This window comes from Lissotriton helveticus, chromosome 7 (genome assembly GCF_964261635.1).
Source record: "Lissotriton helveticus chromosome 7, aLisHel1.1, whole genome shotgun sequence".
In the NCBI taxonomy this organism is placed as follows: domain Eukaryota; kingdom Metazoa; phylum Chordata; class Amphibia; order Caudata; family Salamandridae; genus Lissotriton; species Lissotriton helveticus.
Genome location: NC_136068.1, coordinates 132,643,311 through 132,665,464, shown reverse-complemented (window position 1 = coordinate 132,665,464; position 22,154 = coordinate 132,643,311). Strand labels below are relative to the sequence as shown.

Sequence of the window (22,154 nt, the reverse complement as noted above, 5' to 3'; positions counted from 1 at the left end):
TGTTATTATCATTTTATTTATCCCTGCCTGACTGAGCCAAAGCCGATGGGGTCTAGGGCGGGCCTGGCCATGGCAGGGAGGAGGAGTGGTGGGCACTGTAAGTGCGCATGTCGGTTTGGCTGGCTATCTTAGGACGGTCAAAAAAAAAAACCACATGCACAGTTCTATTTCTCCAATACAGCTGTGTTGCAGCCAGGTAGGGAAAAAGGCACAGGCTCCCTGTGCCTGAGCGAGCGCCAGACCAACCTGCTCAGGCCAATCCCGGCACTTCTCTTGTGCTAGGTATAGCATGAGAGCAGCATCTGGATTGAGTGAGGAGCCTGTGCTTTGTGGCCCATGGACTGCCGGGAGAAAAGTTGCACTGAGGCGGCCGGCGGTGTCAGCGGCAGGTGAGTCTTTTCATTAATTTTTATTCCCGTAAGCCCCCAGCCCCACCCCACTCCCGTGCTGCCTCACCACTTTAGAGTGGCGACAGCCACCACTGGTGATAGCTGAGGGTAGAAGTGGATGTATCAGGTTGAATTGAGATATCTGATCTTGACTCTGAGTATCTGATATGATCTGTTAATAAACTATTGCATATGAAAATTGTTATGAATGCTATATGAGGCTTTTCTGTATTGATTAAAGATCATTAGAGCTGGTGCCCAAATTGTACTATTATACCTGTGAACACCATGTATGCTGTTATTGGACGCGGACCAACGATCATTGTGACTGTCTTATCAGATGTTTCAAAAACTGTGAAGGACGATCCCGGCTCAAGAACTGTGCAATGGTTTGGACTGTTTAAGAAATACTGGTAAATTGATACATGTATTCCATAAAAATTCTTTGTAATATAAATATATTTAACATCATCATTGATAAAAAATGTATTTTTAATTGCCACTAATGTTGAGTTCCTGAATTTGTAACATAAGATAATGTGTGTGTTACTACTCCCCACCAAATCGTAGTACACTACAAAAATTGGTAATGAGTTGGCCTGTTATGGGATTTTCGAACCAGTTAATTTAAGTTTTGCAAGTCCAGTGGTACACATCATTTGCTGGGTACCTTCTATTTAAAAAAAAAAGAAAAAATACTTCATGGTGTTTGAGGCTGTTTGAAGCAGCTTGCAGGGGGGTCTGATAGTAGGTGTGCTCTTGGTATACCGACCCTAGGGAGTTAGAATCACATGTGATTGAGTGCACTATCTTTGTGTGGTGGGAAGAAGCTGAGCGGATGAGGTGGATGCTGGTACCTGAAGTTTGCTGAGAACTGTACTCTTGGTGTGATGTGAATGCTTGTTCCATGTTCATAGGCCATGAGAAGTATACTTGGGGCCTCAGCAGTTCTTTTAGAACATTTGACATTCCTAGTAAACTCAAGTCAATGTTCTGCCTTTGCTCCAGTCTCTTTCTCCTTGTTATCTAGTGCATGTGCCTTCTTCTCAGTATCTTGTCAGAAGTCCACTGGGCGTATCATCATGCGTGTACTCCTCAGAGAGTAGCTGGGACCCCGAAAGTAATGCCATTTAATGCCGTTCAGTTTCCGTAGATGCTGTTTGGCGGAGTAGTAAATGCCATTCAGGTTGGACAGTCCACATGCATCAAACCACCACCCTAAAGAGAAGAAAATAAACTGCACATGTTAAACAAGCCTGTGGCATGCCTCAGTGCTGGCACACATTTTACCCCCCTTGCAGTCAAGCTCATTCAGTAAATCCCAGAAGTGGGGGACATTTGATACAGAGAACCTTACAGACACTGGAAAAATAACACTTTGAATAAAGAGGTGTAGCAAAGCTGTCTTTGGTATCCCTTTTCAATTGATCGCTCTCCACACAGCGTAAGGGTGGTATTCTAAGGTTAGGCATCTTCATAACATAAGAAATGATGTGGTGGGTGACCCAGTATTCTTATGGATGATGGGGTTTGGTGTCCTACTATTATATGGGATGGTGGTGAAGTTATGTGACTTGTATAATTACAGAAGTTGAGTTTGGGTGCAGTGGAATTGTATCGGATGGGTTTGGGGTTAGGTGTTAAATATTATTAAGGATGTGGGAGTTGGTATAGTGTTGGTTTTATGTGTCCTTCATTATTACAGATGTCAGGGTTGGGTGCCCGAATGGCATTACAGGTAGTATGGTTTAATTCCCTGGTATTATAAGGAATGGTGTCAGGGTTCAGTGTCCTGTACTAGTGGTGATAATGGGATTGGGTCCTATTACTAGAAGGGAACGCAGAATAAAATAGTGTAATATTACAAAACAGTTACACAGGTGATGTTTCACCCACTCCTCATGCAAAAGCCCATATTTACATCTAAATATTGTATTGAATATTTTAATGTGAGAGTGCAGGGAAAACACTTAATAAACCTCTGACTGAATTATGGCTCATTGTGGACACCATGGCAGACTCCTTAGTCTAAAGAGATCTGGGTCACAGAATGATTTTACTTTGCTAGTTGAATCCAGAGAGGGTATTAAACTTTGCTTTCCGCTTGTCCCAAGACTCAGCCTCGAGACAAGAGGAAAGCACCCTTTAAATAAGGGTTATTTGTGCCGTAACTAAGAAATGTCACCCCCTCCACGTGGACAGAACACAATCTGAAAGGGTATATACGTCCGTAGAAGAGAGCCAGTCTTCATCAGAATACATGCAACATATAGAAAGAAAGCTGATATGCCTCACTTCTTTTGGAATCTACCTTTCAGCAGCTGCAGAAGGAAAGATTTGTCTTTTTTCTAAAATTTCAGACCTAGCCTCTTCCTTGGCTTTTTATATTATATCTAAATTAGCTATGCCCGTTTGTTTGTCTATATATATTGCACCAACAATCCTACTACCTGATTCTTCCTAAGGTCTTTCCTAGTTAAAACATTTGTGTTGTATATGGAATATGCTACTTACCAGTATGCATCGGTTCTTGGCATGTAGGGCTGCTGACATTCATATCTGTGCATAGATCGCCGCCTAGTGTTGGGTCCGGATGATTGCACATTGTTGTCCTGGAAGAGTCTTCGAAGTATCACGAGATAGGTGGCTCCTCCCTCGGACTACAGTGCGCATGGGCATCCTCTCCATCCTCAGATTGTTTTTCGCCATTGTGGCAGAGATGGAGTATAGTACAGTAAGAGATGTCCATGCAAAGAGTGAATGCTACAGCTGCGACAGGCACCGGGGAGGTGGGTGGGCGATATGAATGTCAGCAGCCCTACATGCCAAGAACCGATGCATACTGGTAAGTAGCATATTCCGTTCGAGGCATGTGGGCTGCTGAATTCATATCTGTCCATAGAATGTATAGCAGTAACTCCCTTAGCGGTGGCTACCTGTGTCAGCTGCAGCAGTCTGGAAAAGAGTTTGGAGAACAGTCTGTCCTACAGCAGCTTGCTGTTTGGAGTGTACATCTACACAATAGTGTTTTGTAAATGTGTGTGTGGTTGATCATGTGGCTGCTCTACAAATTTCGTGTAAAGGAATATTTCCCAGGAAGGCCATGGATGCCCCTAGCTTGCGTGTGGAATGCACTCTAGGGGGGACTGTTAAGGTGCATTTGCCTTTAAATAACATATTTGGATGCACTTAACTATCCATCTGGCTATACCTGATTTTGAAATAGGCTTACCTTTGTGTTGTGGTGAGAAGGCAACAAACAATTGTTTTGTTTTCCGAATTGTTTTAGTCCTGTCTATGTAATATAGCAGAGCTCTTTTGACATCTAGGGTATGCAAGGCCCTCTCGGCTACTGTCTGTGGGTTCTGAAAGAACACCGGCAGTTCTATAGTTTGACTTATATGGAAATGGGATACCACCTTTGGCATGAATTTAGGGTTTGTTCTGAGAACTACTCTATTTGCATGTACTTAAATGAATGGCTCTTGAATAGTTAGGGCTTGCAGCTCACTAACTCTTCGAAGCGAAGTAATGGCAATATGGAAAGCTACTTTCCAAGTAAGAAATTGTAGTTCGCATGAGTGTAGTGGCTCAAAAGGTGGTCCCATTAGTCTGGTTAAGACAACGTTTAGATTCCAGACTGGTGAAGGAGGGTGTCTTGGAGGAATTACGCATTTAAGTCCTTCCATAAACGCTTTAATTGCTGGCACCCTAAATAGTGAAAGGTGTTGCCTGTTTTGCAGATATGCTGCTAACACAGCTAGGTGTATTCTGATGGATGAAAAGGCTAAATTGCACCGTTGTAGGTGCAATAGATAGCAAATGATGTTTTGAGTGGAAGCATCAAGTGGGTTAATGTCATTGTTATTACAGTAAATGACAAAACGTTTCCTTTTTGCCGCATAGCATGCTCTAGTAGTGGGTTTCTTTGCCTCTTTGATAATATTCATGCAGTCTGGAGGCAAGTTGAGGTATCCAAACTCTAGGATTTCAGGAGCCAGATCGCCATGTTCAGCTGTTGCGGATCTGGGTGTTGGATTTGTCCATGGTTCTGAGTTAGAAGACTGGGTGTGAGTCGCAGTCTTTGATGAGGCACCACTGACAGTTCTAGGAACGTTGTGTACCATGGTTGCTTCGCCCACGTGGGAGCAACTAGGATTAGCGTTAGAGAATGTTGGCGCATTTTGCGCGCCACCAGCGGTATTAGTGGAGCTGGGGGAAAAGCGTACGCAAATTTTCCTGACCAGTTCATCCATATCGCATTGCCTTGCGACTGCGGATGTGGGAACCTGGCAGCAAAGTACTGGCATTTTGCGTTTTCGCTTGTGGCAAACAGATCTATTTCCAGGTGTCCCCACTTCCGGAAGAATGGTTGGAGCACTTCGGGGTGAATTTCCCATTCGTGCATCTGTTCGCTGTGCCTGCTCAGCAGGTCGGCTACTTGGTTGTCCTTGCCTGGGAGGTGTTCTGCCATGAGAAAAATGTTCCTCTGAATGGCCCATTTCCACATTGCTTGAGCTAGGTGCGACAGCTGTGGTGAGTGTGTTCCTCCCTGCTTTTGAATGTAATACATAGCTGTCATGTTGTCCGTCCGGATCAACACAGCTTTGTTGCGTAAGTGTGTAGTGAAAGCTTTTAGGGCTAAAAAGATGGCCATCAACTCCAGCAGGTTGATGTGCATTTTCCTTTGCTGTACAGTCCAGAGTCCCTGTACTGTGTAGTGTAGGACATGGGCTCCCCATCCTACTAGGGATGCGTCCGCTGTTAACACTATTTGTGGGATAGGCTCTTGGAACAGTCGTCCCTTGCAAAGGTTTTGTGGATTCCACCAATGCAGAGAGTTGTATGCCCGACTGGTCACCAACACTAGGTCTTTTAACTGCCCGTGAGCCTGGTTCCACTGCCTTGCTAGGCATTCTTGTACCGGACACATATGTAGTCTTGCATGAGGGACTATGAATATGCACAAGGCCATTATGCCTATGAGCTGCATAAACACTCGAGCTGGTAGTGAGTGTTGGGGTTTGAACTTTTGTATTAGTTTCTGCATTCCCTGGATCCGTACTGTGTTGGGATATGTTTTTGCTGCCAGTGTATCTATTGTTGCTCCCAGGTACTGTTGGACGTGGGAGGGTTGTAGATGTGACTTTGGGTAGTTCAGTGAGAATCCTAAACTGTGCAGCAGGTGTATGGTTTTTGACATGTGGTCGGCACATTGCTGGGCTGTTGGCGCGTGTATTAGCCAGTCATCTAGATAAGGGTACACATGTATGTGTTGCTTTCTGAGATGTGCTGCCACTGTAGCTAGACATTTGGTGAACACTGTTGGAGCTGTTGTCACCCCGAATGGTAGGACCTTGAACTGGTAGTGTTGTCCTTGAATGGTGAACCTTAAATACTTTCTGTGAGCAGGGTGTATTGGTATATGAAAGTATGCATCTTTGAGGGCTAATGTTGCTAGGAAGTCTCCCTTGCGAAGCAATGGTAAGACTTGCTGGAGAGTGAGCATGTGAAAATGCTCTGACAGAATGTACAGGTTGAGGGACCTGAGGTCCAGATTTGGTCTGAGAGACCCGTCCTTCTTTGGAATAAGGAAGTATAGGGAGTATACTCCTGTTCCCTGATGTTGCAGAGGGACTGGTTCTATGGCCCCCTTTTGCAGCGTACTGATGACCTTTTGCTGAAGTAGTGTTATATGTTCCTGTGACATAGGACGGTGCACGGGTGGTATGTTGGGTGGAGTTGAGGTGAGTTCTAGGCAATAGCATGTTGGATAATTTGTCTGACCCACTTGTCTGTGGTAATATTTAATCAGACTGGCAGAAATTGTTGTATTCTTCCCCCGACTGGTGTTATGTGGTCTGGGGGTAGTGCCAAGAAGTCACTGCTTTGTGTTAGTGGAGGATCTATTTGCATTGCCTCCACAACCTCTTCCCTTGGTATTGTTTCCTCTATAACCACCCCTACTGGTGTTCTTGTTATATGTGGATTGTGTGTTACTTTTGTGGTTGGAGGATTGCTGTGATGTTCCTCGTGCTCCTCCTCTATAATTGGAGCGACAAAAGGAGCCCCGGTGTTGTTGGGATTAAAGAGCTCCCATAGACTTTGCAGTTTCTGCATCTTTTTTCATTTTGTCCAGAATTGAATCAACTGCTGGACCAAATAAAAAATCTGGGTTGATTGGCTGATTAAGAATTGTTGACTGGACTTCATTCTTAAAGCCTGATTATACGAAGCCACGCGTGGCGCCTTAGCAGCACGCTTGTATTGATGGATCTGGCAGCTGTGTCTGCTGCGTCTAGGGCAAATTTAATGGAAGCATTGGTGATGAGCTGTCCCTCTTGTATAAGTTCATCTGCCTGCTGTTTGTAGGGCTCAGGCAAGTGTTGTAGAATTTCTTCTAAACTGTCGTAGTGCACCCTATGATATCTGGCCAGCAAGGCCTGTGTATTGGCTATTCTCCGGGAGTTTGCTGCCTGAGCCGCTACTCTTTTGCCTGATGCCTCAAAGATTTTAGATTCCTTGTCTGGAGGAGCGGCCTCTCCAGTAGTCTGTGAGTTTGCACGCTTACGTGCGTTGGACACCACTAAGGAATCTAGGAGTAACTGCCCTTTAATGTATGTAGGATCTATAGGTGCAGCCCTGTATTTTTTCTCAATTCTAGGGTTTATGACCCGTGCTCTAGCAGTGTCCTTAAAAATGTCACTTGCATGTGTTAATACCCCTTTTAGCATTGGGAGTGTCTTTACGTGTCTCTCAGATGTCGTTAGGGTATCAAAGAGGAAGTCTTCCTCAATAGCATCAGAGTGCATCAGAGTGCATCTCTACATTGTGGTAGGTTGCTGCTCTATCAAGTAGTGAATTAAATGCTACTGTATCCTCTGTGGGTGATGGCTTAGTAGGGTATACTGCAGGGTCTGTAATGGGCAGAGTCCCTTCAGTGTCTGGCTCCCCTCCTCCACCCCATGGCTGTGTGTCTGGCTCTGAAAGTGGGTTTTGTGGATAACGAAACCCTACATCTGCGTCCTGATCTTCATCAGGGTTGTAGTCAGAGCGTGCAGGTGAGGTTGGTGCAAAAGGAGTAGTAGGCATAGCTGGAGTGATAGGTTCAAATAATATAGGAGAGGTAGCACAGTCTCTCTTTTTCTTTAGTGGGATTTTGGGAAGGTCTTCAGTTGGTAGAGGTCTTTTCTTTTTGGTATAAACAGTCACTTTACCAGTTTGTGGGTCAATGTAGATTTTTGACTGGTTTTCTGTGGAGGGATCTGGGTGAATTAGTTCCTGTTCCACAGTCTTTGGTTTGGGTGCTGTAACCTTTGGTTTTTGTGTTTTCGGGTTGACGCTCTTTGTGGCTTCGACCGGTTTAGGCTGTTTTTCAACGGGTTTTGTAGGTTGAGCGTCCTTAGCTGGCTTCACAACCTGTTTCGGATCGAGTGGTTTTGTCGGTTCGACAGTGTCTTTATGTTGTTTTGGAGCCTGCTGTTTTGGCTCGACGCCCTTCTTCAATTCGATGGGCTTCGGCTCGACCGATTTCCTTTCGTCCACCTTCGGTTTTGTTTTCGGCATGGGCCTTGTCCTTTCGTCGACCTGTTTTCTCCCCTTGTCGATACCTGAGGCTGATTTGCTTGAATTGACGTGCTTTTTGGGGGTCGATTCGACGTGCTTTTGTTTTTGTGTCGAATCAACGTGTTTTGGCTTCGAGGTTGACTCGACGGCCTTTGACTTTGAGCTCGACTCGACTGTTTTGGTCTTCAATGTCGACTCGACGGTCTTTGTTTTCGAAGGTTGTAGTGTTACTGTGGCCTTCGGTTCGACGCCTTTCGGCTTTGTGACCTTCGGTTCGACGTAATTCGGTCCGAAGACTGTCTTGTCGATTAGTTTCGGCTTCGATGGAACCGAAGTTGTGTGACGTGTCTCAGAGGGCTCTTTTGATACGTTCTTAGCCGGGCGGTATGGCGGGGCTGTAGAACGAGGATGTTGATCTTGGCTATGGCCTGCTGGCGATGCCTCAACCTGAGTCTCTGATAGAGGTGTAGTGTCTATATGGGGCGGGGTACTCACGGTTCGCCCCTCGTTGTCATCGGAGTCGTCTTCAACTGCTACGATGTCTTGATCATAGTCCTCAAGATCGACGATTAATTCTCCCTCTTCGGGGAAATATTCGGAGTCGGGCTCCGAGTATTGTCTTTTGTCTTGATCCGAGTCTTCGGCGCTGGCTAGATCTTCTTCGTCATCGAAGATATTATCTGGTTCTGGCGCCGACCGTTGCATGTCTTGCCTCGCCGCCCGTCTATTCCGAATAGTCTTTTTTGATCGGAACTGGGCACAGGCTAGGCAACTATCTTCATTGTGGTCTGGAGATAGGCATTTATTGCACACTGGATGCTTGTCTGTGTGCGGGAACTTCGAGTTGCACTGCGGGCAGAACTTGAATGGACTTCGTTCCATCGACGGTCGTTCCACGTGGTGTCGAGAAGGCCTCACGGCCCGATTCGACGACTGGAGTGCAACAAAGTTGTAAAAGTGTATCGGCACCGAGCGCTGAACAATACCGACGGATCCGAAGGCCTTTTGGCCTTTTGAAGAGTTTTTCTTGATTCCGAACTTGGAGAGTAGGAAACCTGAACCCAATGGCGGAGAAAAACAATCTGAGGATGGAGAGGATGCCCATGCGCACTGTAGTCCGAGGGAGGAGCCACCTATCTCGTGATACTTCGAAGACTCTTCCAGAACAACAATGTGCAATCATCCGGACCCAACACTAGGGGGCAATCTATGCACAGATATGAATTCAGCAGCCCATATGCCTCGAACATACATTTAAATCAATATTATTTTGTGTCATTAAAAAATTTAATTTTATGCCAAAGGAGCTAGCAATGTAACTAATGATCCTATAAAGACAGCAAGTTCTACCAATATATTTACACCCAGCAGGCATTAGAAGAGTCCAGGATTCTGACGTTGGGTGTAACAGTTAAGGGCTGTCTTGTCTTAAGTGAGACCGAGGTACCAGGACTCACCACCGCTGAGCATCTGCGCACACTTGCACAGACAGTTGTCGTTGTCGGAATCTCTGGTGCTGAAGTTGGTTTCGTGCAATGCAAGGCTGCTGTGTGAACCTGCGGTGCCACTGTAATCCCCCAGGAAGAGCCTGCAAAAACAAGACCTAGAATCAGAGCAGTGGACTTTAAAACATGTGGCACAGAGGTAGTGCTTGATTTGAGCTGGTGGTTGCTGGGGCTTGGCACCGGCACTTAATTGTCAACACCGGCGCTTATGACAGTCTACCACATGGTGGCGTTCTTAGTCAAATTTAGAGCTGAGCACAACAGTTGCCCACCCAAACCATTATTAAAGCTTGAGATGTCCTGGAATAGCCTAAATTGTCACCCTTGTAAGAGTGTGATGGTTAGTTGTGTTGGTTCTGTCGCTGGCAGCGCTGACAGGTGCAATGGTTGGTGCAGACTGCAGTTGGGTCCTGACGAGGGCCCTGGTACTTATGTTTTTTAGAACTTAAGCACTGCGCAGAGGATTGCTGAAGAGCCAGGAATTGCATGAGATGGGAGAAAGAAAGGAGCTATGTTGTGGTGGGGTGAATGAAGAAGCGCAAGTCAGAGGTGGGGGTGAGGAGAACCGGCTGAAAAATTGAGGGATGTCAAGGAAAAGACTGTGAGAGGCTGGGAGAATAAGCAAAGGAGACAGTCTCACAAAGCCTGGCCTGAAAAGCAATGGTGAGAGCCTATTGTTGGAGGCCTCCAACACACACTAGTATCTCCTGGTTCTTACAAGGTTTACAGCAGTTCACGGTGTCTAGAAGGTATCTCTGAGGGCTTTTCTCTGGGTCCTGGAGCAGGCGGTGTTCAGTGGGTGGTATACCTTCTGGGTGCTGTCACTTACCACTGATGTTTAGAAACCTCAGTCTGCATTGCACTCCAGTTGGATACCCAAGTTACTTCTCCTAAACACTAAACTCTCCAAAGGTAGCAATAATGAGTAGTCAGGTACACTGCAGGAGGATGTACACAGTTTTGATCTCCAATGCTATATGATGCAAACAATTGAACTCAAACTCCACAACCAGTCGGAGTTGTATTTTTGAATAGAGTAGGTATTTTATTTGGGGGTATGAAAGGATTAACAGGCACATGCATCATTGGGGGAACAGCGTTTACAACGCAACTTTTACCACGCAGTACCTTTACCATGCAACTTTTACAATGCAAGTCGTTACAACGCGCTGTAGGATAGGAAATAGTTTAATTTACTATCCAAAACCTTCCCTACTATCCACGGGGACTGGAGTTGGAATAGTAAATTAAACTATTCACTATCCAGCGCCCTCCAACGCAAGTCGTTGTAACGACTTGTGTTGTAAAACCTGCGTGGTAAAGGCATGCGTTGTAAAAGCATGCGTAGTAACGACATACATCCATCAATGTTGGCTTTTGCGATTCCTTAATTGCGATTTTTAAGGAATCGCAATCAAGGAATCGCAAAAGCCTATGCATGTAGAAATCGCTTAAAAAATAGCGATTTCTAAACATTCCTTAATTGCGACTCGCAAATTTCGAATTGCAATTATGGAATACCTCCCCATTCATTCCTATGGGCCTAGAGGCCCATAGGAATGAATGGGAAGACATTCTCAATTTGCGATTCTCCATTAGAGAATCGCAAATTGAGAATGCAATTTCAAGGGTGCCAGGGTGTCGAAAGGACACCCTGTTGCACTCCTGAATTTGATCTGTGCACATATGTTGCGTACACACATGCCCTAAGGGCATGTGTGTGCGCAACATGAAACTTTGAAAAATGCACAAAAGTGCATTTTTCAAAGTTTTTGCAAATTACCATGAAGTTCTACTTCATGGTAATTTGCTCCCCCTATTTGCGAATTCTCAGATTTTTTAACTTTATTGCATTGCATTTAAGGAATCGCAAAATGCGATTCCTTAAATGCAAATCGCAATTTGAGAACTCAATTAATTGCGAATTCTCAAATTGCGAGGGCCTTGACCCTTGATGCATCGCAAAAGCTAATTTTACGATCGCAAACTGGCGATTTTTGCAATTCGCACCGTTTGCGATCGCAAAAGGCTTTGATGCATGTGCCTGTTAGACTGCATCCTGCCAGTGTGTGAGTCATGGGTGGCAGTAATGGGGGTCACACTTTGCACTTGAGATGTTTGTCAGGCGCTGAAGGCAAAGGAGATTTGGTGAATAGGTAACCAGAACAGGAACGGATATGGGGTCGCTCTTGGCGCCTTGTATGTCCCACCTGTAAAGCTGCCATTCGTTGCCCAGGCGGAATGTTCGATACTGTCCATAGGCCCGGTTGCCATCCCAGTCCTGAAGCTCCACCCTCAGGCTGTAGGAAGCCCAGCTGGTTAGGATGTGAACCCATTCATTTCCTAACCAGTGCTCGCCAGCTGCGTTGCCAAAGCCCTGAGAAGACAGGTGAAAGGTGGAAGCTAAGAGAGACAAGCAATAAGGCACATATCCAAAGCAACAAATTAAACAAAACGTAAACAAAGAGTTTCCTCTGTCCAATAGTGGAGGGAGCTCTATGCAACCTCTAACCGGAGAGCTCTCTTTCACACACACAGAGAGAGCTGTAACCACCTCTCACCGCAGAGAACTCCCAGCCTTCACTGCAGGAACTGTATCTTAACACTTCAGAGCCCACTCTCACCTACCCTGAAGGTGCTGTATCCTTGCTCCTGCCTACACCGTGGATCTGTATCTTCCCTATCAACTCACAACTCCCTCCACCTCACATTCATGCAACTATTTCTCCTTACTGCATAAGCTGTCTTGATCACGGCCACACAGTGCCACAATTAGAGCCAGATGTTCCTACCCTAGCTCTCTGTCACACAGGTAAGGTGCTGTCTGTATCACTTCCCCCCCCAGAAATCAGTTTATTGCACACTTTATGTGACTGTCTCTATTCATGTCACTCTTATAACTTTCACGGTCACTCAGTTGAAGCTGCTCTCTCTGCACGGCTACTTATAAAGCTCTCTCTTCACTTGATTGGGCTGCTTTCTCTCTGTCTAGATTTCTCTCTGACCCACACTCCCTTGGAGCTCTCTCTGCCACTCTGATAAAGTTGTGTCTACTACCTATCACTCTTACAGCTCTATCACTCACCTGAAGTGGGTGTCTCTATCCCAATCACTCCTATATCATTTGCCTTAAGGGGCAACAGTCTCTAACTCTATTACTCCCATGGCTCTCTCTGTCGCATGGTGAAAGTGGGTGTCTCAACATCAGTATCCACCATAGTGCCGTAGCTCCCTACATGACCGGAGACATCAACCACACCTCTTCTGACCCGTCTCCCGCAGACATTGCCAGTTTGCTGGATTAAGCTTTCCAGGTTTCCAATCATGTATATATCATAATTCCAGCCCCCTCTAAACCATTTCCCCAAAGTAAACAAAATAAGTAGGGTTCACCATTTTGTATTCTCTCCAGTTTCTCTGAAAGGCCAGGCTGCCATTATGCCTCTGCTGTATCACCATCCAGCCGCCTCCCGCCGTCTCCATGTCGCAATACACCTGTGGGACAAAACACGAAGAAAGAGCCATGCGTGAGTTCTGGACTGGGTCACCAGGGCAATGGCTGGGAATAGAACACCTGGACTGGCTACAAGAAAGGGGCCCGGCGGACACAGACTGGACAACGCCTCATGCTCAGTTGGCCATAATGGATCAAGTGGTCATTTTCACATGGCAACGCCTTGTCTTTTTGTATAGTGCTAAATCCTACTTAAGTACATTTGGGGGTAGACCTTTTGCCTCTTATTCCAATCCATCCTTGACTGAAAATAACTATATTTTGTTCTCAAAATGTTAAAGGCAAAACAGACAATAGCTGTCATTACCTAAAAGGTAGACCTCTAAATAAATGCTACACTCTAACAGAATTACGTCTATTGCTAATGCATCAAATCTTAGTCTCCATTCCCCATCAGAACTCCAAATAATCTTGCTGCTAACTCCAGTGAACAGCTCTCTGTCTCTAGTATTTCTGCGGACACATGCACATCATCTCCAGATTCTTTGGGCCTTCGGTGGACCTCTCAGACCAGCATCCACCTGGAGCCTCAGCTTCTTCTCAGTTGAAGTAGCTCACATTTTGTGTAGTGTTATCATATTTCTGCAGAAGTTGTCACCACACATCTGCGAATGAGGGATCTAACGTCTCCCTCGCAAAGCCTTACATTGATGATCAACCTAGGCTCCCCTTCTTTCTTAAACCTCTTTAATAAGCGTCCGTCCTCATGTTTAAGACGTCATTCGGAGTCCTATATCATCCAGACGGGGCATTAACAGTAATTACTGGCTGCATCGGGATTACAAGTCAAGGGACGCCATAGCTTGGAAGATTTCAACCAGTAACTCTCACGGAGTAAAAATATAGCGGTGAAATTTGAAACACATGCATTTTGTGACAGGCATCTTGGAATTAACCATCTTTCATCACCCAGTTCAACTGGCTTCCCCTCAACTCCTGGGGCAGAATCTCCTGCCCTGGGAGCAGCAAAGTGATCTTTGATTAACCAATGAAGAGAGGATCCTCCTCAGCTCCTGGTGTCAAGATTGATTTTGGAGTGGGAAACAAGCGAGCCTTCATTGTCTGATCAAGAGTGAAGGATGCTTGCTGTCATATCCGTATCGGCGTCGTCAATAGAGTGAAAAGGACTATGTTACTCTCCTATCTTAACCCCTTCCCTGATCCGCGAATTCTGCCGCGGCACGGGGGGGGGCATAGGGGTGGGCGTGGCGCTTCGGCGCTCATGACGGCTCCACACCGTTATGCCTCACGGGCGGCCTGTGCTCATGACGGCGTGGTGCCGTCACAACCCCGCCCACTCATTAATTCTCCCGCACAGGTGGGGAATTAGTGCCACGTGGCAGGAGCGGCAGCGGCATGACGGCTCCAAGCCGGTGTGGAGCCGTCATGAGCACCGAAGGGGTTAAGATGTGCAAACACTCCAGAGGGCTCTTGCTCATCAGTTTCTGAGTTCAAGATGTTGGAGTCAAGTCTGTCTTTTTCAAACCTGCTCATCCGAAATGTGGCATCATTCAAATCTATCCTCACAACCAATTCTGCATATTACATATCTGTTCCACTATCCTAAACCTTATTGATTTACAGGGATGTTGTCTGCCAAGTAGACTATAATGAACTTTTTGCTCTTAACAGGGCACCCCTTGTAGAGTGGATGGCAATCAGGTGGCTCCAATTCGGGAAACAGTCTTCACAACAAGGTTTTTGCTCGTTGTGCCTTTACCACGCATTTTTAGCATGCATATTTTTACCACCAATATCCATTTACAACGCATGCTAATACCACGCACTTAAGGTAAGTTGTGGGGGGGTGGGGGGTCTCCTCCCACAAATACATTATTTTAAAATCAAAATAAAATACCTGGTATTGGCATGTGTTGTAAATGCACATTCGCGGCAAAAACATGAGTGCTTAAAATGCGTGGCAAAGGCATGTGATGTATTTACCTGCATTGTATCGTCGTACAACCCTCCAATTCAAGGCATCCAAAATGGAAGGAATGGATTCGAAACACATTGTAGTGGGAAATTCTTCCTAAACTCCTTCGGATTTGTTCTTCCAGTACATGCCTACCTAAATAAATAAGACATAAAATCTAAGCCTTGTATCAGATGCTAAGTGCCTGTCGAATGCCCAGTAAGCTTCAGGTTTAAGAAAAGTATTTTTTTCAAAAAGGCCAAAAATACATTCTTCTCTTTCTTCAATGACAGACTGAGTGAAGGTAATCAGCCACCACAAACTTCTTTCTTTATGTTCTGGGTTTCCCCTATCCCTTGGAGAGAAGATAGTTTCCTCTGTGCACTCATCTATGGTAAACTGGGCCTTCTCCTTAGGAGTAGGGGCCAACTTTAACAGGACAGCAACTTCCTGCTTCATAGGGTTGCCTGGAAACGCCCTGGTGTTAACACCAGTGATCTTAAATCGGCAACTGCTACTCCTTAAAAGGGAAATACCAGTGATGAACGACTGCCCTCTTTTTTCTAGTGCAGGCCCACAAATAGGGATACTTTTGTACGCATATCCATCAACCCTGTTTTCTATGGAAGGATTGGAAGCACTAGAGTTTGTCCTTCACTGATCTGTGATGCTCACCTTCTTGGGATCTGTCGTGTTTGCCAAGTAGATGGTGTAAACCCCACTCAACTCGTGTCCAGCGCGACGAAGTTGGGCGCAGTCCCGGAACGGGCCATCCTTCTTTGTAACGACTGCGAGGAAGAAACAACAGACGTTAGCCCTAGTATTTGCCTCCTGAGTATGTGATTACGCTCTTAAGGTGATATATTATTTGATGCACTTATTTTTGCGGATTGAACAGTTGTCACAATATGCTCTGAGACCGCTTGTCTCTCAATGGTGCCCACCACACACACACTCATTAACTTGCCACACCCTATTAACAACGAATGAAAAATCACGCCCTTACTAGCCCATTTCGGTTGTACTACTAAATATCGACATCAGCAATATTTAGATACTAGACTATTGAGGACGGAATACCGGGAGACTAAATATCAAAGGAGAACTGCATATAGGCAAGTATAGATTTATTGCTCCTAACGACACATCTATGTAACTTGAAGATATATGTACCGCGTAGGTACATATATGTGGAGTTAGGGATATCAGATCTAGACTAACTTATATATCAATATTTAATTTCGATGTTTTGTCCTCGATATTCTGTCGTTCCTCGCCCCCCGATATTGTGGGTTCGCTATTTAGGGTTCAAATCCCTCCTGTCACATCAAGAATTCCCAGACCTCTGATTTTACAAAGAACTTCAGGACAAAAAAATTACCCCTGCGGAGAATCCCTCACAACAAGCTCACTAGAACGAATATTGAACTTAATTCTGCAGAAACTTAAACCCTACCTTCCACATGAAGACCTAAAACAAGCGGTCCAAGCTCTTGTATTGCCCGTCTAAGAGCCTCCCTCAATGCGGCATCCAGACTTGTCTCCAGAACAAAAAGAAATGCACACATCTCCCGGCCCTAAAATCCCTGAACTGGCTACCATATAAAGCAAGAATCCAATTAAAAATTGCATGTTTGACATATAAAGCGCTACATTTCAATACCCCCACATATCTAGTTCAAAAGCTAGAAAAATCAGGGGGCTGCAGAACCTCACAAACTGCGCACACCCTGCTTCTGAAAACCCCAACGAATCCACAAAAAGGATACGGGCGCCAGAGCTTTTTCGGTTGTCGCACCAAAGATATGGAACTCTCTACCACCGGATGTTTGCCTAAACTCCTTTACCACCGCCTTCAAACAAGAAACACAATCTTTTTTGCTGACTAAGATTTTACCCTTAGACAATTTATCTGTGCCTATGGAAATGTAACCATATTAACTTCTCTATAACGACTGACCATCTTATTACCGACTATAATTGAGATCAAGCTTTTTATTCTATGTACCTTCATATATGTTTGCCATGCACACATGTACCTTTTGTTTACCAGTCAAATTGATACCCTATTCCTCGTCATATAAAGCGCTCTGATACCCACTTAGGGTCACGTTCGTGCTATACAAAACTTTATAAATCATATTTTGTCTACCACGATTAATTTACTTCAAATACATCCACACGGTCACCAACCATACCTTTTACCCTTATCCTATCCCTAACTCTGAACGTAACCCAATTGAATTTAATCTCCGCCTAATAACAAGTCTGTTTCCCTAAATGTAAAAATAACCATTAGTCTAGTTTGAGCCCTTAGCCTAATACTTAACCCGTTTAAAAAGTGTTGCCTTAGCCCAACACTAATACTTATCCTAACCTAAATCCAACTGTGACCTTTATGTTTACCACTCATCTCCCCCTAAACCATATTATCCAACTCTATCTTTAAATTAACTCTAACAAAAAGAACACATTGACACTCGTTGTTAAAAAAGATTGGTCGTATTAATATATTTTTCTTTGTAATGTTGGACTCTGTTTTGGATTAAGAAGTCGTAACACTCATTTCATCCACCTGCCTATCTTGGTCCCATCCGCCTTCCATCCCTCCTCCATCCCTCCTCTCTTCCATTCCTCCTCCATCCTCCACCCTTCCTCCACTCGTCCTCCATCCATCCTCCATCCCTCCTCTCCTCCATCCGTCCTACACCCGTACTCGATCTATCCTCAATCCATCCGTCCTCCATCTGTCCTCCATCCATCCCTGCTCCCTCTGTCCTCCATCTATCCTCCATTCCTCTTCCATCTGATCTCCATCCATCCTCCTTCTGATCTCCATCCATCCTCCACCCGTCTATCCTCCATCTGTCCTCCATCCATCCTCCATCTGATCTCATACATCCTCCTTCTGATCTCCATTCATATATCCTCCATCTGTCCTCCATCCATCCTCCATCTGATCTCATCCATCCTTCATCTATCCGTCCTCCATCCATCCTCCATCCCTCTTCCATCTGATCTCCATCCATCCGCCTTTTGATCTCCATCCATCCATCCTCCATCCATCTATCCTCCATCTGGCCTCCATCCATCCTTCATGTGTCCGTCCTCCATTCATCCTCCATCCCTCTTCCATCTGATCTCCATCCATCCTCCTTCTGATCTCCATCCATCTATCCTCCATCCGTCCTCCTTCCAACCTCCTTCTGATCTCCATCCATCCTCCTTCCATCTATCCTCCATATGTCCTCCATCCAACCTCCATCCCTCTCCATCCATCCTCCTTCTGATCTCCATCCATCCATCTATCCTCCATCCATCCTCCTTATGATCTTCATCCATCCTCCATCCATCTATCCTCCATCTGTCCTCCATCTATCATCCATCTGATCTCATCCATTCTCCTTCTGATCTCCATCCATCCTCCATCCATCTATCCTCCATCTGTCCTACATCCATCCTCCATCTGATCTCATCCATCATTCATCTATCCGTCCTCCATCTGTCATCCATCTGGCCTCCATCCCACCTCCACCCCTCCATCATCTGACCTCTATCCATTCGTCCTCAATCCATCCATCATCCATCTATCCTCGATCCTTCTATCCTCCATCCCACCTCCATCTGACCTCACCCACCCGTCCTCCATCTGTCTTCCATCCACGAGTTCTCCATCTGTCTTTCATCTGTCCTCCATCTATCCTCAATCTATCCTTCATCCTTCCTCCAACAAACAGCTGCTGCAGGTTTGACTTTACAGACCACAGTCCATTTTTTTATCAACCATCTTGTCGTGAAATGTAAACAAGACCTAAACATTCCAGTGCCAGTTACTGCCCATTGTCAGCTGCACTTGAGGAGGACAGCTTGAGGAATTAGTCCTTTCTACAGACAGAATATCCTTTTTAACAGTGCAGAGGGTGTTTTTTTACAATTCTACATTTTTAACTACATAAATAAGTTCTGACTCTCTTCTTTTAACAACAGAAAAAATAACCGGATTTCACTTACAATGATCAATGAACATTTCACTCTATAAATAGCACACTTACAAGTTTCTACTCCGAAATAAACATGTTACATATAAACGACATAATGAGTGCCATGTAATATGGTGCTATATTGCCATCTTGTGGCTCAGCCTCGAAGCGTATTATGCCATCATCAGAACCTCTTTGACAGCAGTAGTGTAGGACCGTTTTAGTTTGTTATCCCTTAAGTATTATTTATCTCTCTACGTGCGGCAGACAGACAGACAGACAGACAGACAGACAGACAGACAGATAGACAGACAGACAGACAGACAGATAGAGTATGAAAAATATAATCGGAAATATTGCATAGCTTCCTGTGAACTATGGATTTCATTATCATAGTGACCCTTCCCAACCACTCTACCCTTGTTAGAGCTAGTAGGTTTCTGTGTCATGAAGGACCAAAGTCTACATGAGGGGTATCTAAGTTATGCAAAGCAGAATGCAAATTATGTGTCACATCAGGTAGTGTTATTGTCCTCCATGTGAGCTAGACACAATATTTTTTGTGAAATCTGTAAATCCATACACAATTCGTGCAAATTGACAGTCCTTGCCCTGAGGCTAACAGCCCGCCAGTCATCGCCATCACTGGTTTCCACCTGAATTACAGCAACTCGCGATATCTGAATTTCCTGATTTCTTTCACTCAGCTGGTTGTGGGTGGACACTAGATAACATGGGGCTACATTACTAGGCGCCCCTTGTGTAGCGAACTGCGCGTCAGGCTGCTGAGCAAATTGAGGAACTGAATAGTTGTTGCACATTCTTTGTATGATTTTAAGAGCATTTTATCGTCTGCTTTACCTGTGGGGACGGAGTTGTGTTTAATACTCCGGGGGTGGCTGACATCTTGGGAGGAGAAGGTCAGCGGCATAGTTGCCTGGGGAATTCTCGCGCCCGGGGTCAAAAGGGGCGGATGACACGACCGCGCGCCAGAAGAGAGCTCACAGAGTAGCGAACTGCGCGTGAGGCTGCTGAGCAAATTGAGGAACTGAATAGTTGTTGCACATTCTTTGTACGATTTTAAGAGCATTTTTATTGTTTTTTTAAAAAAAGTACTGTATTTTTTGTCTGCTTTACCTGTGGGGACGGAGTTGTGTTTAATACTCCGGGGGTGGCTGACATCTTGGGAGGAGAAGGTCAGCGGCATAGTTGCCTGGGGAATTCTCGCGTCCGGGGTCAAAAGGGGCGGATGACGCGACCGCGCAGCAGACGCGCGCAGCGGGCGCGCCGCTGGCGCGCCAGAGGCAAGCCCGTCTGCGCCAAGCCGGGACCAGGGGCCTGAACCCTGGGTCGGTCGGGGGGAGGATCCTGTGCCTATACAGCCTCACAGCTAAGGCTGCTGCGTGTCCCACACAGATGCCAGTCTTGTTTGGGACCCCCATTCATTTATAAATCGTGCCCACAATGTCCCTTAGTCCTGGATACGGGCAGTTTGGCGGATAAGAACCTTCCTCCAGCCACTAAGTATAAAATGTGTTTGCTCAACTGTCGTTCACTCTCTAAGCATGTGCTAGAAATACGGTTACTTTTGGAAAATCATAGTCCTGATGTTATGTTTCTTACTGAAACCTAGCTCACGGACTGGTCTAATCCAGATGTGGTCCAGGCACTTCCATTGGGATACTACATCCAAAGGCAAGATCGTATAGTGAGTAGTGGTGGGGGGCTTGCTATTATTTATAGAGAGCCTTTTAGCTGCCGAATTAAAGATGGGTTGACCCGCGATTGTGAAAGCTGCTCCTTCGCCATAAATTTTACTCCAACATGTACCTTTTCAGGTATTTTAATCTATCGGCCGCCAGGAGTCATTGGTTCTTTCAATATGGATCTAATTGAAAATATAGCGAATCCTATAAGCACTTTACTGAAGTATTCAGTGTTAGGCGACCTAAATCTGCATTTGGAAGAAAGCACTGCACCTAATGTGGAAGAATTAGTTGACTCATTAGGTGCGCTATTGCTTATGCAGAAAGTGAAGGGACCGACCCATATTAAGGGACATCTTCTTGACCCTAATTTTACTAACTCTTGATAATCCTATTCCGATACTTTGGAGCGACCACTACTTGATTCCCTTCTCCTGGTCTCCATCTATAAAGGAGATGTCAGGAAACCATATGAAAAAGTTCAGCCGAAACTGGTCAAAAATCCCTCTGGAAACCTGGGCAGCCATCCTCACAGATACCTACCCGGTACTTGATGATGAAGTAGCTAATGGACAATTTAATAATTGGATCGAAGCCTCCTTGGACCAGATAGCCCCAATAAAATGCAGAGATATTAAACAAGGCCCCAAAAGATTTGCATGGTATACCCCTAAGTTAAAAGATCTGAAACACAAATGTAAACAGTTAGAGAGGCAGTGGAGGAAAGATTACTCATCAGAGAAAAAGCAAGTTTACCGTGAAGCTATAAAACTTTACAAATTAGAAATCTGCATTGCGCAATCAAAATTCTACGAGGCAAAAATTATAATAGCATCAAACATTCCTCGAGAAATCTTTACAATATTCAGATCTCTTACCACTCCCCCAACCAATATAGTTAAGTCAAGGGATTTACTGGGAAGATGTAATGACCTTGCTGAGTTTTTCCATGCTAAAATCGAGGCAATCTATTCAGCCTTCCAAACAGCTGATAAACTGGATAATGAACAACAATCAGAAGTAATAAAAGACTCTTTACAACCTAGTCTCGAATCCTTCCCGCCTCTGAAGCCTGAGGGCACGATATCCCTATTGGACAAGCTAAAATCAGGATCCCCAAGAGATATGGCCCCTCCGACCATTTTGAATAAGGTATCTATAGAAGTAGCCTCCACTATTGCTGCACTTATCAACTTGTCATTGGAAGTTGGGAAGGTACCTGCTCAGTGGAAAAAAGCTATGGTAAAAGCCTTACTCAAAAAGGAAGGATCTGATCCGGAGGTATTGGCAAACTACCGCCCTATCTCATTATTACCAGGTATAGCAAAAATGGCTGAGAAATATGTAAACTCCATCCTGTCCTCATATCTTGAGGACAATGATCGCCTTCACCCAACACAGACAGGTTTTAGACCCCATCAGGGCACGGAAACCGCTCTGGTGGTCGTAGTTGAGGAAGCTAAAAAAATTATGGATGCAGGAGGATCAGCAGCAATAATCCTCCTAGACCTCAGTGCGGCCTTTGATACCGCCAATCACCAACTCCTTATTTCTAGATGCCAAGAATTGGGGGTGAGTG

At 45.2% G+C, this 22,154-nt stretch overlaps 1 protein-coding gene across 1 annotated transcript in view; it reads right to left on the bottom strand.

The window, feature by feature from the left end:
- Positions 1 to 761: 761 nt before the first annotated feature.
- The window catches only part of ANGPT4 (angiopoietin 4), a 69,452-nt gene continuing 48,059 nt past the window's right edge, over positions 762 to 22,154 (bottom strand). Inside the window, exons 5-9 of the mRNA XM_078651718.1 lie at positions 15,565 to 15,677; positions 12,854 to 12,955; positions 11,671 to 11,837; positions 9,413 to 9,543; positions 762 to 1,607 (exon numbers count right to left, since the gene is read on the bottom strand). Of these exons, the coding sequence (XP_078507844.1) occupies positions 1,447 to 1,607; positions 9,413 to 9,543; positions 11,671 to 11,837; positions 12,854 to 12,955; positions 15,565 to 15,677 (674 nt within the window). The 3' untranslated portion in view covers positions 762 to 1,446. The remainder of the gene's footprint in view (positions 1,608 to 9,412; positions 9,544 to 11,670; positions 11,838 to 12,853; positions 12,956 to 15,564; positions 15,678 to 22,154) is intronic.